The 17,154-nt window shown below is 44.6% G+C and overlaps 1 protein-coding gene across 4 annotated transcripts in view; it reads right to left on the bottom strand.

Annotated features, from left to right (window-relative positions):
• LOC144390795 (rho family-interacting cell polarization regulator 1-like) overlaps positions 1 to 16,696 on the bottom strand; it is a 35,758-nt gene extending 19,062 nt beyond the window's left edge. For 2 of the 4 annotated variants that reach the window (XM_078097233.1, XM_078097235.1), the window contains exon 1: positions 16,403 to 16,696. In XM_078097233.1, the coding sequence (XP_077953359.1) occupies positions 16,403 to 16,535 (133 nt within the window). In that variant the 5' untranslated portion in view covers positions 16,536 to 16,696. Of the gene's footprint in view, positions 1 to 8,165; positions 8,421 to 16,402 lie in introns of those variants that run through there. The other 2 variants (XM_078097234.1, XM_078097236.1) reach the window with 1 other exon arrangement.
• Between the last annotated feature and the right edge of the window lie 458 nt (positions 16,697 to 17,154).

Below are 17,154 nucleotides of genomic sequence, written 5' to 3'. Positions count from 1 at the left end.
GACTGGGTTTTTGGTTGGGTAATAAAAAAAACAACACACTAGCTACTTCATCAAGATTACCTTTATTAACATTGCCTTTGAGCAAAACCAACATGGCCGGGCGGCAATCGATCAGCCACTGAGTGCTAAGTGGTCGATATTTAAAGGCCAAACACAAGAGCGGATCAAATGATGAACAATGCCTCTGATGTGGTTTCGGTTGCGTTGGAGACTGTGTGTGGGGGGGGGGGGGGGGGGGGGGCGTTTCGCATCACTATCATGTCCGTTATAATAGCTGCCACTCAAAGAGACAGTGGTTGATATCTGGATACATTGTGACAATTGTTTTGTTTTTTATGCCTGTTGCCAGGAGCAGTGGTTTGTTGTTGTGCGTCAGCGGTTAACTTGTGTCAGCTAAAGCAGCGTTTTCCTACTGGGGCTGACACAGTGCCTTGCATCCTGTTTAAAGCCCCATCCACTCCCCTCGTAGCGCAGGAAATGTCACAATCCCAAAGGAAGGCGGATGCAACTGCTTCTCCGGACAGGAAATTGGACAAAGGGAGACAGACCTGAGGGCTGCAGCCATCGGGATGAAGAGCAAAAGGTCAGTTGAACGGAATCACAAGGGATGTGAAGAATTCTTTTCATTGATTGTTGTACAACTTTCATGTCGAAGTTCAAAGACCGTTTGAATGAAGAACAACTATAATTTGACTCTTAATTCACAGAAAAGGTATTGAAATACTAAAAACCCAGTAACCCGAGGTAAACGGGAGTAAATGCGATCACTTACTCCTACCAAAGAATGTGTTTATGTGCAGTGGGACAGCGGTCAACCAGTTGTTGACTTAACCCAATTTAAGTCCCCTCATAGAGGAGCTAGAGGGGAATAGAGAGATAAAGGAAGACAGCACAGTTCCGAGAGGGAGAAGCACCCTGACGGAGACGCACAGCGGAACGGTCCGGTCGGACATCCCATTCAGGCCACTTCCCCCCTTTTGAGTTCATGCCATATCACCGTGTGCTGTCACAGAGGTTCAGCGTCTCTATGAGAGTGCCAACCCAGTGAGTGACAATAAGGAGTCTCTCTTAAGCATTTGGATCTTATACTCAATGAGTTTCCCAGCTGGTATACGTCGTTGCACGACACTTTTATAATAATGACGGAGCCAGATTCTCTTTGGAAAGAGAGTCAAAAATAAGGCAATTCTAAAACCGCAGGTTAATGCTGTTGATGTTCGTTCTGTGGATTGGAGGGACTTTACTGCATATACTGAAGCTGGGGTGGTTAACGTATTAGGTGCATGCATCATGATAGAATAAAGGCTTAACGACTGAAGACAGTGACGGATGGACGAACAGATGGAAGTAATCAAGCCTCACAGATGTATTAAAGCTGCAGGTAGCCCGAATTGGGGATCCCAACGACTAAAAAGTGACTTTTTGAGAAGAAGGTAAACTATGTTAATTCGATTTGGAGAAGAAAAAAAACAGATGTCAATAAACTATAACCAGAAACTGAGTGCCACCAGTACTGAAAATACGTCTTTCGATACCCGTCATGTGAATGGAATCTGTTTGTGCGCTGCTGGCTCGATAACCTCTGCCTCTTTGCACAGCGCTAGTACAGTTACCACTGATAACGCAGTCCCAGGACCATTCTGCTTCTGGTTTTATATAAACAGCACAAGAAGAAAGTCAATTTCTGTTTGATAGATTATTTCTCAATTGTAACAATGTTTATTGGCAATACAATTTGTGGGATGAGCAGCAAATATCCTCTGGCAATGCTTGTTGTGCTGTTGACTCTGGTTTGGCGGGTAAGATGACTGAAGTCTCATGAAACAAAGCATATTGGCAAATCTACAATTACTTAACCACAAGCCCCAGTAGCGCAGAAGAACCATCCACAGCCACAACCTGGGCACCAGCCTGGTCACACGGTACTAGTGGGATGGCATCCGAATCAGCCAATGTGGTTGTGTTGGTCACTTTGGCACGATCGGCCCACCCAGCCTCATCGCACAAGTGTTCAATGGAGTTGAATCTTCCAAACAAGAGTTGACGGCAGAATAAGCGGTTTGGCTTTGGCAGAGAAGATTGGGCCGAACTTCCATGGGCGCAACCCACACGCTCGGCTGCTCATCCCACAAGTGTTCCTTAAGGCTGTGCCACCATTTAAAAGGGAAACATACAGGCTCTCCAACTATTTTCTAGTATAAGATTTGCTTTTTGTGCTGCGTTTAGATCAGTGCACAGAAAGGGATTGATTGCATATACTCTTTGTCTGTGGAAGTTGGGGTTACTGTGGTTGATACTTTAAAAAAGGTACCAAACCGCTGGATCCAGAGAACCGCACCCTTTCCAGTCACCTCATACCCTTAGTGGATAAATGTTCTACAGTCTTCCCACACTGACGACAGGAGCTACCACACATCCACACACAGGAGTCACAGCTCCAGGAGCAATGTTGGGTTAAAGTGTCTTGCCCAATGACACTCTTGAAAAAGGCACCAACAGAAAACCGTCACATTGACAAAGACTGGAAGAACAAAGCATCCCACTTTCTGCGCAGAAACCAGAAAGGTTTTAACAACAAACCATCTCTTCTCCAGCGACCTTCCGATGTAAGCAGAATCAGGAGCCAGTGTGCGCTTACAACAGATTACTTTTTTACCATTACGGACCATTTATTCCCTTTACATTGACCACTCTCTATAGGAGCAAGGCGCTAGGAACCAACACTGTCACATTAACCTAATACAACCTATACATATATGTATCTATACACATTTATCCTGAATATCTACCGTGTGCCAATGTTTACGAAACTTCATTTTACATGCACATGCTTTGCATTTTTTTTAACACGCGTGTCATCTTCTGGTTTTCTAGTTGTCCCTCCGTAGTAGCGTTAGGCCCCGTGTCTCTGTCCCGGTCCCCGTTCGGACAGAGCAGCGGTAGTCGGCACACTTCTCTCCCTTTCCTGTCCCGTAGGAAATCTCTCGCCTTGTTATCAGACTTTCATGAGCTGATCGATCTGCGTCCCATTTAGTTTAATGATCCATTACCTCTGTTTAAGCTTCATCTACCTGAACTTGCACAGTTAAAACACATACTTTTGCGGTCCCTACCTGATCCAAACAGCGCCCCAGTTCAGCCCATTGACAAAAGCGCATCCCGGTAACACCATCTAGTCCGCTCCGAGCCGCGCACTCGGCCTTCCATACGCCTCTGTGGTAAACGAGTGTGTGACACCGCGACTATTGTTTGATGCTCCCCCGGCCTCACGCTCCCAGACCATTCTGGAAAAATCAGCTGCGCAGGACCCAAACACAGCCCATCACCAAGCAGGGTGTCCACGCACACACACAAAAGCGCAGGGTTGCCCGAGGGTTGGATATGAAGGTATTCATTTGATGAATAATCATGGTACACTTACTGACCTACTCATGGCGTCTACGATTCCAGACCAGAGAATTATTTAACAACCATAACAGTGTAGACACCACTAGCAGGAAGTTGGAGGGAATAGACTGAGTTTACTGTTCATTCGCAGTCTCCTGGGATGAACCGTAACTCGCGTTGAGGTCACAAGATTGTTTGGAAAATCCCCATAAATCCAAGTCCCCTTTATTTGGCCTTCATGTAATTTACCGGATGCGAAATTAAGCAGGCCAGAAAGTAGGGACTGCCAATATAAACTCATGTTTACAATGCTTACTGATCTAGTGAATCAAGTGAGAGTTGATTTACTCATGGACATTTCAGAGGATCAGACGCAAGATCCCTAATTAGGAGCATTTGAATTGATGTCACACTGGCAGCTCATAGCGAACACGTCTCATAATGCCATCTGTTTTCATGAAGCCAATGAAGTGAGTTGATTATTTGGGGCTGGATCTAGCCGTTAGTCTGGTCTGGGTCTGCAGCTGGAGAAGCTTGCCAGAGAAGACGGTCGCATCCTCCTCTATAGTGAATCAACCTGTCAAATCATGAAACATGCGTGTTTGCTGTGGAAATACCTTCAGTCGAGGTATAAAAAGGAGGATAATGAGGGATATTCTACCTGGAACTAGAAAGGCACCTGTAAGGACCTGACAGATGTTAACAGACTTATTGAGACCCAAACTAGAAGTTGTGACTGTAGAAATAACACGACGAGAACGGACTGAAACACGTATGGTTTGTCCTGCACGCTAAGCAAGGTGAACGAAGGGTCAGTTGAACATAGTCCTCCCTTCACAAAAACACGGCTACAAATACACCCCCACGCTGAGTACAGTTTCTCAACTCCCTCCCCCACATTACTTTCCTTAGGAAAAGGAAACCCAAGGGGGAGTAACTTCCTGCATGGAGGGCAGGGTCAGTTTATGGCTGTAGTGAGACACAGGAATAACCCACCAGCTACGGAACAAACACGCTAGATAGCTTCCACCAAAAGGACACTAGTGTTTGAGAACACAATGAAGCTGGGAGCACCATGCTATCAGAGCCTAGCATGCCTCAACCTTCTTGGAAAGAATGAGATGAGGAGATTGACGCTAGTATGCAGAGTTCACACATCAAAGGGTGTTTACAGCTGATAGCTGAGAGTTTGACTGCACAAAAAAAAACTCAATGCAAATAAGGAAATGTGCAAATCCCCACATACAGAAACCCTCCTGTTTATATTTGGTCTAAACTTTCGACTGCATCTGTACTCTTAAACATGTCTGCAGGTATAGATGAAAACAAGGCTTAAATGTATCTTTAAAACTCTTTTTCTGGATGGTGCAAAGTGTTGCAGTTACTTCATATTTACATCAGCCGCGCCTTCTTCTTTTTCCGTGTGTGTGTGTCTGTGTGTCTTTTTTGCGGGACTTCAACCGGATTACACTTCCTCCTCACCCAGCTGCTTTCCATCATACCATCGCTGCACAGCATATCTACCCTGGTTTCTCGTCCACACAAGCGTTGTGCGGCTGATCAGCAATTCCTGTTTTCTGAGAATGTTCCAAACTGCTCAAATCGATTGACCTCCGTCGCTGTTTATCTGTTTATCTTCCCATGTCTACCTGCCTCTGCTTTATCTCCCTCACTCGCTGGTCTGTGTTTGCGCTTGGGTCTGCCACCACAACAACACACCACCAACACACCACCCCAACAACACACCACCAAACACAACACAACACACCAACACAACACACCAACACACCACCAAACACACCACAACAACACAGCACACCACCACACCACCCCAACAACACAACACAACACACCACCCCAATAACACACCACCAACATCACCCCAACAACACAGCACACCACACCACCAACATCACCCCATCAACACAACACACCAACACACCACCAAACACACCACCCCAACAACACACCAACAACACCACCACCCCAACAACACAACACAGCACACCACCACATCACCCCAACAACACAGCACACCACACCACCAACATCACCCCAACAACACAACACACCAACACACCACCCCAACAAAACACCACACCACCAACATCACCCCAACAACACAGCACACCACCAAACACACCACCCCAACAACACACCACACCACCAACATCACCCCAACAACACAACACACCAACACACCACCCCAACAAGACACCACACCACCAACATCACAACACAGCACACCACCAAACACACCACCCCAACAACACACCACACCACCCCAACAACACACCACACCACCAAACACACCACCCCAACAACACACCACCAAACACACCAGCCCAACAACACACCACCAAACACACCACAACACACCACCAACACCACCCCAACACACCACCAACACACCACCCCAACAACACAGCACACCACCAAACACACCACCCCAACAACACACCACACCACCAACATCACCCCAACAACACAACACACCAACACACCACCCCAACAAAACACCACACCACCAACATCACCCCAACAACACAGCACACCACCAAACACACCACCCCAACAACACACCACACCACCAACATCACCCCAACAACACAACACACCAACACACCACCCCAACAAGACACCACACCACCAACATCACAACACAGCACACCACCAAACACACCACCCCAACAACACACCACACCACCCCAACAACACACCACACCACCAAACACACCACCCCAACAGCACACCACCAAACACACCACCCCAACAACACACCACACCACCAACATCACCCCAACAACACAACACACCAACACACCACCCCAACAAGACACCACACCACCAACATCACAACACAGCACACCACCAAACACACCACCCCAACAACACACCACACCACCCCAACAACACACCACACCACCAAACACACCACCCCAACAACACACCACCAAACACACCAGCCCAACAACACACCACCAAACACACCACAACACACCACCAACACCACCCCAACACACCACCAACACACCACCCCAACAACACAGCACACCACCAAACACACCACCCCAACAACACACCACACCACCAACATCACCCCAACAACACAACACACCAACACACCACCCCAACAAGACACCACACCACCAACATCACAACACAGCACACCACCAAACACACCACCCCAACAACACACCACACCACCCCAACAACACACCACACCACCAAACACACCACCCCAACAACACACCACCAAACACACCAGCCCAACAACACACCACCAAACACACCACAACACACCACCAACACCACCCCAACACACCACCAACACACCACCCCAACAACACAGCACACCACCAAACACACCACCCCAACAACACACCACACCACCAACATCACCCCAACAACACAACACACCAACACACCACCCCAACAAGACACCACACCACCAACATCACAACAAAGCACACCACCAAACACACCACCCCAACAACACACCACACCACCCCAACAACACACCACACCACCAAACACACCACCCCAACAACACACCACCAAACACACCAGCCCAACAACACACCACAACACACCACCAACACCACCCCAACACACCACCAACACACCACCCCAACAACACAGGACACCACCAAGCACATCACCCCAACAACACAATACAACACACCACCAAACACACCACAACACACCAGCAACACACCACACCACCAAACACATCACCCCAACAACACAACACACCAACAAACACATCACCCCAACAACACAACACACCAACAACACACCACCCCAACATCACGGTTTGCTTCTCCTAACCATCTTTCCTTTACCCTGTGAGGTTTTCCACAGAGGTCAAGGAATAGTAGTTAGGAATAGGCGTTAAGTCCTCAAAAAAATGACGACCTTCAAAATAATAATAATGTATGTATTTTTCAGACTGCAATGCGCCATTAAATAATTATGAGTCAATTAGTTATTGTGTCAAACCAACAATGGCGCATTAACTGGCTTATCCCCGATTTATATATGTAATTAACATTTTTCCAAGGGTAGCCGATCAAGATTCATGCCACACACAGATTTGTTTGTTTATTGAGCTTTCACTGTGTCTGCCACTGGCAGTGATGTACGTCTAACAGTGGGTAGGAGGTTAAAATAGTGATCTTAACAAAAACATGCTAGCCAATCAAATCAATCATTACTGATGTTGATGGGTTCATTTTATTTTTTGGAAGTTCATGGGTATGAGACAGTGCTAAAGACTTTCTACAAACCAGGATGTAGTAATAGGCAGTTAAAATGGCTAATATAGACCGCAAAATAAAACTGAGGCAATGAACAGGTCAGTACAGGTACAGGACAGAAAAAACAAAAACAAAACATGAACATATCCTTGAAACTCAGATGGGGCGTGTAGTAAACAATGGAGAAGTTATTGCCACATAGCAAATCAAATCTAAAGTGAAACTGCGTATTTAAACCAGGCACTGACGTACATGACGGCATGGTCCCTAAGGTGGTCACCTCTATGAGAGATCCCACTAAGCAGGTATCAAGTGATGACAAGGCTTCTCAAAGTAGATGTGAGACTGTTAGCATGTTGCTCTGTTCCAATCCAATCACATTACTGTAACAAACAATCATGGCTTGGACCAAGTTACAGGTTGCGTTGTTCTTTTGGAACTCTTTGTTAACAAACCTGTTAACCAGCAAGAGTAAGTTCATCCTGAGCAACGGAGAGTTAATGATTAGCTGCTGCATACCTCCATATCCACTGTACATGGTAGCCGTTGTGGTTGATGTCCAGATATCGTAGTGAGGGAACAACCCAATTCCACAAAACAAGCAGTCCGTCCTCGTGGATGTACCCTCGGATTCCTCCCGCTCTCTCTTGGGCAAGTGTTTCCCTCTATCCCGGTCTGTTTCCCCCTTTCTCTTCCCCCATAGCAACTGTCCCTGGTGGTAATCCTCACGTCCACTCACCTACTGATCCGCTCTGTGCCTCACACACACTGATAAGAAGAGGAGGGGGAGGGAGGAAAAGGGAAAAAGCGAAGCGATCCTCCCTCCTCTTCTTCCCGGCTGACACACCCAGTCTTCCTGCCCCCCCCCCCTTCTCCCCGTTGTGCGTATTGTTTCAGAACATACAGATCATTCTTTAACCAACATCCTTCCACCACAATATCAATATTCCATTTTCCAAACATAAATCATTTATAACCGTTACAGTATCATTTGGGTTGAGGATTTAAAAGGTTGTTGTCATATAATCTCAAACTGTTGCAATAACCTGAAATGATGCGTGTGTTTTAAAAACAAGTTGTTGAAGAATTATTTTCTACATTTGTAGCTCGAGGCCTTTGGTGAACAAAGAACGTTTTTTTCAGCGTGAGTGTAAATCACACACATACGCAAACACACCTGAAACAAAGCCACATTCTTTCTGTTCATACTAGACCAGGTATGTTTGTTTCCTATCAGCTTGTTTGATAAATTCCTCTCGTTCTTTGTGGATGTTGGAGCTCTGCCGTATTTCTCTATTCATAAAGGTCCTCCAGAATATCAAAGGGGCTCTAAGAAGTTGTCCTGTAAAACAAATCTTATATTTTAGATTTCGTGTGTTTTTCCATGAGATCTAAACAAAACAGTTATGTTCCTCATAAATCATTTTACAGTATTTATAATCCATCATGTGGACGCCTGTTTTACCAGCTTGCAGCCTTCTTCTTCATTCCTTGTTTCTTGGCGCATTACTACCATGAGTAGAATATAACAAGCAGGACGTCATGTAGCAGCATCCCGAGGTTACTTTTTAATACTCAGTGGGGTCCACAGGATTGAGATGCTACCCCCTATATTCCATTATTTATTTATTTAATTTTGATTGATTTTCTAATTATTTGTTTATTAACCTGGTGTATGTTCCTTTGCTAAGAGATTATGTACCTGTGTTGGTAATTGAGTTATTCTGGTTATACAGGCAGAGAGGTCACCTAAGGGGTCCTTGTTTTAGGAGACAAGCGGGAGATTGTTTACGTGCGCTTTGGAAGAGGAAGGAAAAGAGAAAAAGTGTAACTGGCGCTGATGCGCACTTCTTACCCTGTAAAGGAATAAAGTATTCTTCTAAAACTAACACACACCTGTGCTACAACTCTTTCCTTAAAGGTGCAACACATGTTAACATACTTGGAGGGGCATGTCAGCTCTCCTGCTGGCTTCTTCCAAAATGTAGAGTCAGTTAGCTGGAGCAACTTGCGCAGAACAAAAGGGTGAACTCGGACCAGTTTATCGGAGTGAAATGCCGGCAGCAGTAACAGGACGTTCTTGTCATTATGGGGTGAGCCTCCATCTGCTGGTGCGTTCAAGATCTCTCCAACTCCTAATACACCAACGGTGTTTCCCTTATTCTGATGACATATTGTACAGCAGCTATTTGATACTCTCGTGCTTTTAACAACGTGATCCTGACATGTACCCGTGGGGCGTTAGAGAAACTTCATGATCAATGATGACCGGTGAGAAGTTCCTTCAAGTTCGTATTTCACTGTGTAGTGAAACACAAAGAATTAGATTACCAGCTATGAAAAGAGGTTCAATGTAAAGAAATGTACACTAGTTTATGCTAGAATCCGACAGAGAGCATGCGGCAGCGGTCTGGGAGGATTACATGAACGGGAGATTCCAGAAGACTTGACAGTGAAGAGTTATGGAGGCTGGCGCCGCATGAGACTGAACTCACACACACAAAGACATGCACAAAGACACACGTGCGCATGTTCTTATTCAAAAATGTACTGTATAATATTTTTACACTTGTTACGTCTCATTTGAGAAGATGCTTACCTAAAATTTCTTAACATCATCATCGGACGCCCCCCTCCAAAAACTACATGGACAAAGCTGTAAAGATTTCATTTTACAATGTTTGTATCTGCTCTGACATAACACTACCTGCAGTTGTAACTTCCAGGCCGTATGTACTGTGTCAGGGCCAGTTGGCAACCGATTGACGCCGAACTGACTACTACCCCTCCGCCCTTTCCCCGGTTCAGCCAAACTGTTTGCCCGACCACTAGCCGGTTATTGTTTTATTTATTTATTTCGATACATATGTCCCACTATTGTTTTAGCGTTGCCATGCCTCTCTGATTATCGCCATGTTCCTATGATTGCATAGGAGATTTAGCGACCTGCCGATCATATCATAGGAAGGTGGCGACAGATCATGTGACCTGCCGATCATATCATAGGAAGATGCCGACATATCATGTGACCTGCCAATCATATCATAGGTAGGTGACGACAGATCATGTGCCCTGGCAATCATATCATAGGAAGGTGGCGACAGATCGTGCGACCTGCCGATGATATCATAGGAAGGTGGCGACAGATCGTGCGACCTGCCGATGATATCACAGGAAGGTGGCGACAGATCTTGTGACCTGCCAATCATATCATAGGAAGGTGGCGACAGATCGTGCGACCTGCCGATGATATCATAGGAAGGTGGCGACAGATCGTGCGACCTGCCGATGATATCATAGGAAGGTGGCGACAGATCGTGCGACCTGCCGATGATATCATAGGAAGGTGGCGACAGATCATGCGACCTGCCGATGATACCATAGGAAGGTGGCGACACATCATGCGACCTGCCAATCATATCATAGGAAGGTGGCGACAGATCATGTGACCTGCCGATCATATCATAGCAAACTGGCGACAGATCACGCGACCTGCCTATCGGATGATGGGAACATGGCGGTAATCAGAGAGGCATGGCAACGCTAAAACAATAGTGGGACATATGTATCGGACTAAATAAATACAACGAAAACCCAGAGACGGCTGGTGGTCGAGCGAACGGTTTGACCGGGGGGGCAGTAGTCAGTCGATGGGCTGTCAGTGCTCTCTGTCCGCTGGCTTCGGTCGGTTATCAAAACATTGCTCAAATGACCCTTTTCAGACTTAATAAATATAGAATCCCATTTCTAAAGCCGCATTAAGACAAACATCACTTTGTTTACGACGCTGCGCTACTTGCAAGTCGCTGTGGTCTGCTAGATTGTTAATAAAGTTAGAAAAAAACATCACGTCACGAAGATATTCATTTAACGTTACATGGTATTTGCATGTCGCTAAATACTCAACTGAGATCGGCTTATGCCGTTCTGAAAAAGGATCCGACCACCGAAGGATCCTACCACCGCAAACTACTACCGACCACGCAACCTGCCGTCATGGCAAAGGAACCTGCCACCGACCATCGGCACCTGCCATTCTGACAAAGGAACCTTCCACCGACCACTTTTCGCACTCGGCCCTACTGTGGCAACCTCTAAAATGTGGATTCTCGCTATTGACCAGCTGGGGTCAAATCCTCAGGTTCCAAAAAAAAGTATTATTAGAATGAAGCCTTAGTTCTAGCTCTCTGGACATCTTCAACGCGGATTGTTTTTTTGCAATGTAACATTATCAGTGAGTAGAAGACCAATAAAAGACGTCCTGATCTCACATTTCATGATCTCAAACATCAGGGCAGTGCATTATCTTGTCTGCAGCCATCGAATGCATATCATTCTCCTTTTTAAACAAAGACAACTGATCAAAAAGGTTATAAAAATATTACAAACATTCATCAAAGATTGAGACACAATCTCGCAATGGGATTGTCTCCATTTACACCCCACATTCACACTTCTGTTTCTTTGCTGCAAGGCCTTTATTGTGAAGCAGCAGCAGGAAGTGCTGATCGGTAACACTCTTCTTCCTTGGTCAGATTGTCTCTCCTTACAGTTCAACAAGCAGGGAGCAAACATGTAGTGTAATGATGAAAAATGCTACGTTGAAATAGAATCAGTGTGGTCATGAGCTGACGGACTGATCCTACTTCACTTAGCATCACGTGACGGGCTCCGTCTATGTGTGTGTGTGTGGACCCCTGTGAAGTGGGGACTTTCTGGTTAATCTCCAGCTGGCCAATAAGCAGCTTAACTGTCACTTGAGTGCAGCGGGCTAATTACTAGTGTGTAGCCATTCAAATATGGTCACCACAGACGCACACTGAAATAAACTCCATATCAATACAAAACATCACCTGAATCAGAATATCAGAATCTGAACATGACACAATGTAGGTTGTGCGATTTGGAGAAAGCTGCTATCTGCTGGGTCCGTTACACAACGCTGATGGGCCGAATGTGCAGCAGGGAAACTGTCACTGGGTTTGACCAGGTTAAGCTGCTGCACGGGCAGGTACAGAGACACCCAAAGCATCAATGGTTTAATCTGGGACCCCTGACCAGCACTGAGAGGGGTTCCAGAATGTCAACCAGACCACATTGGAACATGTTGGGGGCCAACGATTATGAGACATGAATCTGAAATAGAAACATGTACTATGAAACATGGCGAACAAACAATGAGTATGTTTAAACAATGACGTTGTTAAGAGAAAAAAAGTTGTGCAAGGGTGTGCAACTATGATAGTGTATTCATTTTAGGCTAATCACAACCGTGTGTGGGGACCGAAGGTTACTGTGGTTTGGTTCTGCCATGCAGGTTTTAGTAAATATGATTAGTAGGTTAAGGTATTTTATAATGCTGTCAGTGTTCTTATTGCCACACACACACCCACATATATTTTATATATATTCACATATACAGAGTTATCTGTAGATATAAATAAGCAAAGATAATCATACAGTAATAAAAATAATGCCTATATGGTGTAAGAACAATACCTCCAATTCCCAAGTCCATTACCGCTTTTATTCACATTTTAAAAGCCAAGTAGGGAGAATTTTATGACAACGTTATGCCACTCCACGAAGCAGAGGCTTCTATTAGTTTAGATGTGTCTTTCAAAAACTGTTCGGCATCTTGTAGTTTTTTTAACCTTCTAGGTCACATATAATCTATTGCAATTCGTCCACATTTCAATACTCCCTGCATGAAATTATCTGACAACTGAATACATATGAATGCATATTCTTAGAAGTCTGCTGTAAAGAGGTTAGATGTTTCTCCTAAAGTTTAGAAGAGATTGTGGTTTCTTTTAACTAAAGCCAGACAACTTAACCAGTTATCGCGCATTAATTAACGCAACAATTATTTCATCATGCAGGTTTTTTTTAATGCATTATAATTTAAAAGTCTTTGGACACTGGCTCTAAATACACACAATGAAAAAAAACACACGGAGGGGGAGATTCGGGTCAGTGTTGGGTTGAGAGAGGCGTCATCATGCGTCCCAACCAATGAGAGCATTTTCACTTTTTAGATAGATTTTTAATTGAGATAAGAAATCTAATATCCTGGTGGTGGCAAATAGATTTTTCATATTTGATTTGATTATATAAATATCTAAGTTATATGTAAGTTGATTTACAATAAATAATTTTACTGCTACTGGTTAAAAAGGAGATTAAACAACTTGATTTGTGTTAAAATCACCTTATTTGTGTCTGAAAACCAAATGTTGTTGGACTTTTGTTGATACAGAAGTACTTTTAAAAAACAAGGTGCACAACACACTCCTCTCGAATTCATTTTTCAATCTTGTGCAAAACAATGTAATGAATTGCAGAAAATAATGTCTCCAAGCGTAAAAAATGTCATGTAAAAAATGACAACTCTAACAGTCCAGACTGGCCCGTGCGTGTACGTGTGCATGTCCAGTGTCTTTATGTTCGGTTTAATTGGCTGTTTGTCCAGTTCTTCGAGGAAGTCGAACCCACCAGAGGAAGTCATTAACTTCAAAGGAGCATGCCTATGTGTGTGTGTGTGTGTGTGTGTGTGTGTGTGTGCGCTACATAGCTAAGTCCAACTGACCTAATTGTGTCAATAAATAGCACATGGGAACTGTAACGGTAAGAATGCATTTTCTTCCTTATAGTAGACCACAACTTTGGGGAAAATGTTGGATGGATTGGTTGCATTGTTCCAATTCAAATCTTGGTAAAATGCATTTATCAAAGAGATTCAACTTTGATGGCATGCCATCATAACTGTAGTGAGCAAACCGTTATTACCGGGAGGTGTCAACTCCACAGTAGCATGATTACACTGATGGTGTACCTCACTGAGACGTTTTAGTAAATGATTCCTCTTCACGGCTTGTTTCAATCAAGTCTGTTTACCAGGTGGAACTGCGGGCGTTTAAATGACTGGAGTCCGATGTGGAGGTCAACGCTCAACAATCGGAAAAGGTGCAGCAGCCCTGGAAGCGATGGCCGCCCACCTAGCCCGGGCCTGGAAGCTAAGCTAACCTGGCTAGGCGTGCTAGGCTGCTGCACAGAGAGGAGCTGGAGTGATGCTTGGTTCTCACACACAGTTTCAATGTGAGGATGCCGGTCATATTATTTGGATTCGGTGATGCCGTTTACGTTCTTCATGCTGAAAAACAAATGCACTACGGGAATGTTACACTGCTTTTATTTTGTATGTCATGTCTTTCTTGGAAATGATTTCCTTGTGCATCACTGTGCTGCATAACACAGATAAATGATCCATTATTTAACTTAGTTCCTAGTAAAAGTACACATAACAAATGAATGACAGATGACAAAAACAAATGTGGTGTGGGGGTGACTTTAATTATGAACGACTCAATAAATGAGTCATTTAGTCTAAAAATAAGGTGCCCTGTTTGGCTTTGTTGAGAATCTTTTCATGATGATATGAAAATGTCCCTTTAAAAAAAAAAAAATGGGGTAAATTCAATTGATTTTTATAAAAAAAAAGACAGATCTTTTCTCAAACTGATCTGAAATCTCCACTTCAGTGCACTTACACACACTCTTTCCACTTGTATTCATCGATATAGTGAAGGTTTCTACAGAGGTGGTTGTGACAGAGACACAGTGGAAACGCTTGACTCGAATATGTCAACGAGATCAAACAAGATGTAACACGTTTCATAAAAATGTCAAAAGCAATTCTCCTGATGAAAGTATCAGCTGGGGATATTTTATGGGGATTTAGTCTTAATAAAGGCATTAGAGCATAATCAAACCAGGCCAAGAGGAAATTAGCTCCACCGGGTCTTGTGAGATCGGACTGAAATCCCCCTTCCAGATTATTAGAGAAACAAGTTAGAAAAACTAAGCTACTGTTCTTCAATGACATTTCTTGTATAATTACTCATTTCATTTGAATATTTGAGTGTTGTATTGTTTGTGATAAATCAAGTTGATGAAGTATACATTGACAGGTACACAGCTCTAATGTTCTGTCGAATACGCTCCTACTTTCCACGCATTTGACATTTCTTGTTCCTTCGTTTAATATCTTGATATATTTTCTTCGATTTTGGACAGAAACATATGGCCGTTTCTGGCTTACAGTAAATATTGTGTGGTAACACCAACAGTCAACCGTTTTATTTTGTGGGTTTGTGGGTCAGCTCTAAATATTTTTTAAAAGTTCTTAAAACTGCAGTTCAGCTGTACTCAAACCTTTTGATTCAATGGGACATTATATTAAATAATGTATATGAAATGTTATGATAAACTATAGTATATTTTACAAGCTAACAAATAGGAATGACTTCATTCAGTGATTTAGCCAAACAGTACCCAAACTACGCACACGCGCGCGCGCGCAGTCGCTCCCAAACTGTGGTTGCGAGAACACGCACGCAGCGCCTTTACCGCAGGTCTCACGCACGCGCACACGAACAAGAAAGCGCACAAACACACGTTTGGGTTTTTTTTTCTCTCCGTCTCCAAATCAAGTGGCAAACATCCACAACGGCGGCGAGTCCAGTCCGACCCCGACGGCACGCAGCAAACGCCCGCTGCGGGCGCACCTGGACGCCCGCTGCCACTCTATCGGCGCTCTGCGACGTTGTTACCGGCGGAGACACGTCCCGGTAAGCCGGTTCATCCGCTGAGCAGAGACCCGGGGCTCAGAGGACCAACAGGTGTGCGCAAACGGGGACGTTCGGCAATCGGACAACAAAATAACCACCACAACATTTGAACGGGCGTAACGTTACATGTTTGCCGCGGCGCCTCGGCGGACACGAGTGTCCTCTTGATCCGAGCGAGGAAGGGGCGAACGCGTGAACGGCGTCCCGAGCGCAGCTGCAGTGGTTCCCCGCGGCGCTTCCCCGGAGCGCGTTCTTCCATGCAGCCTGCAGCAGCGCGGCGTCCACCCAACCCGGCGTGAAGCTCCACGCGACTACGGCCAACCACATCCGGGCAGCCCTTTCAGGTTAAGATACAGTGCGTGCACATCCGGTCCAAGCTGGCTGCACGGTAGCTGTGTCTCAACCTGCATCCTCGTAGGCAAGGCAAGGCAATTTTATTTGTATAGCACTTTTCATACACGAGGCAGACTCAAAGCGCTTCACATCATAACATTTCATGCAATAAAGTGAAATAAAATGCAGGAATTAAAAGACAATTAAAAACAGCAAATAAGATTATAAATTAAAATCTTATTTAAATTGTTTAATTAAAGGCACAGGTTAAAAGTGCAATGTAGGTAAAGTTTAGCAGAAGGCGAAGCTGAACATAAAAGTTTTCATTCTTGTTTTAAACGTGGTCAGAGTTGGGGCAAGTCTTAAATCTTCAGGAAGTTTATTCCAGCTGTTTGTTGCGTAGTAACTAAATAATGCTTTCCCATGATTTGTATTTACTCTGGGAATCACTAACAGATTGGTGTCAGAAGATCTTAGTGATCTTGAAGGCTTATGTAGTGGAAGCACATCAGTGATATACTTTGGCCCTAAACCATGTAGTGATT

This window comes from Gasterosteus aculeatus, chromosome Y (genome assembly GCF_964276395.1).
Source record: "Gasterosteus aculeatus chromosome Y, fGasAcu3.hap1.1, whole genome shotgun sequence".
In the NCBI taxonomy this organism is placed as follows: Eukaryota; Metazoa; Chordata; class Actinopteri; order Perciformes; family Gasterosteidae; genus Gasterosteus; species Gasterosteus aculeatus.
The sequence above is the reverse complement of the archived record's forward strand: the minus strand, read 5'-3'. Positions and strand labels throughout refer to the sequence as shown.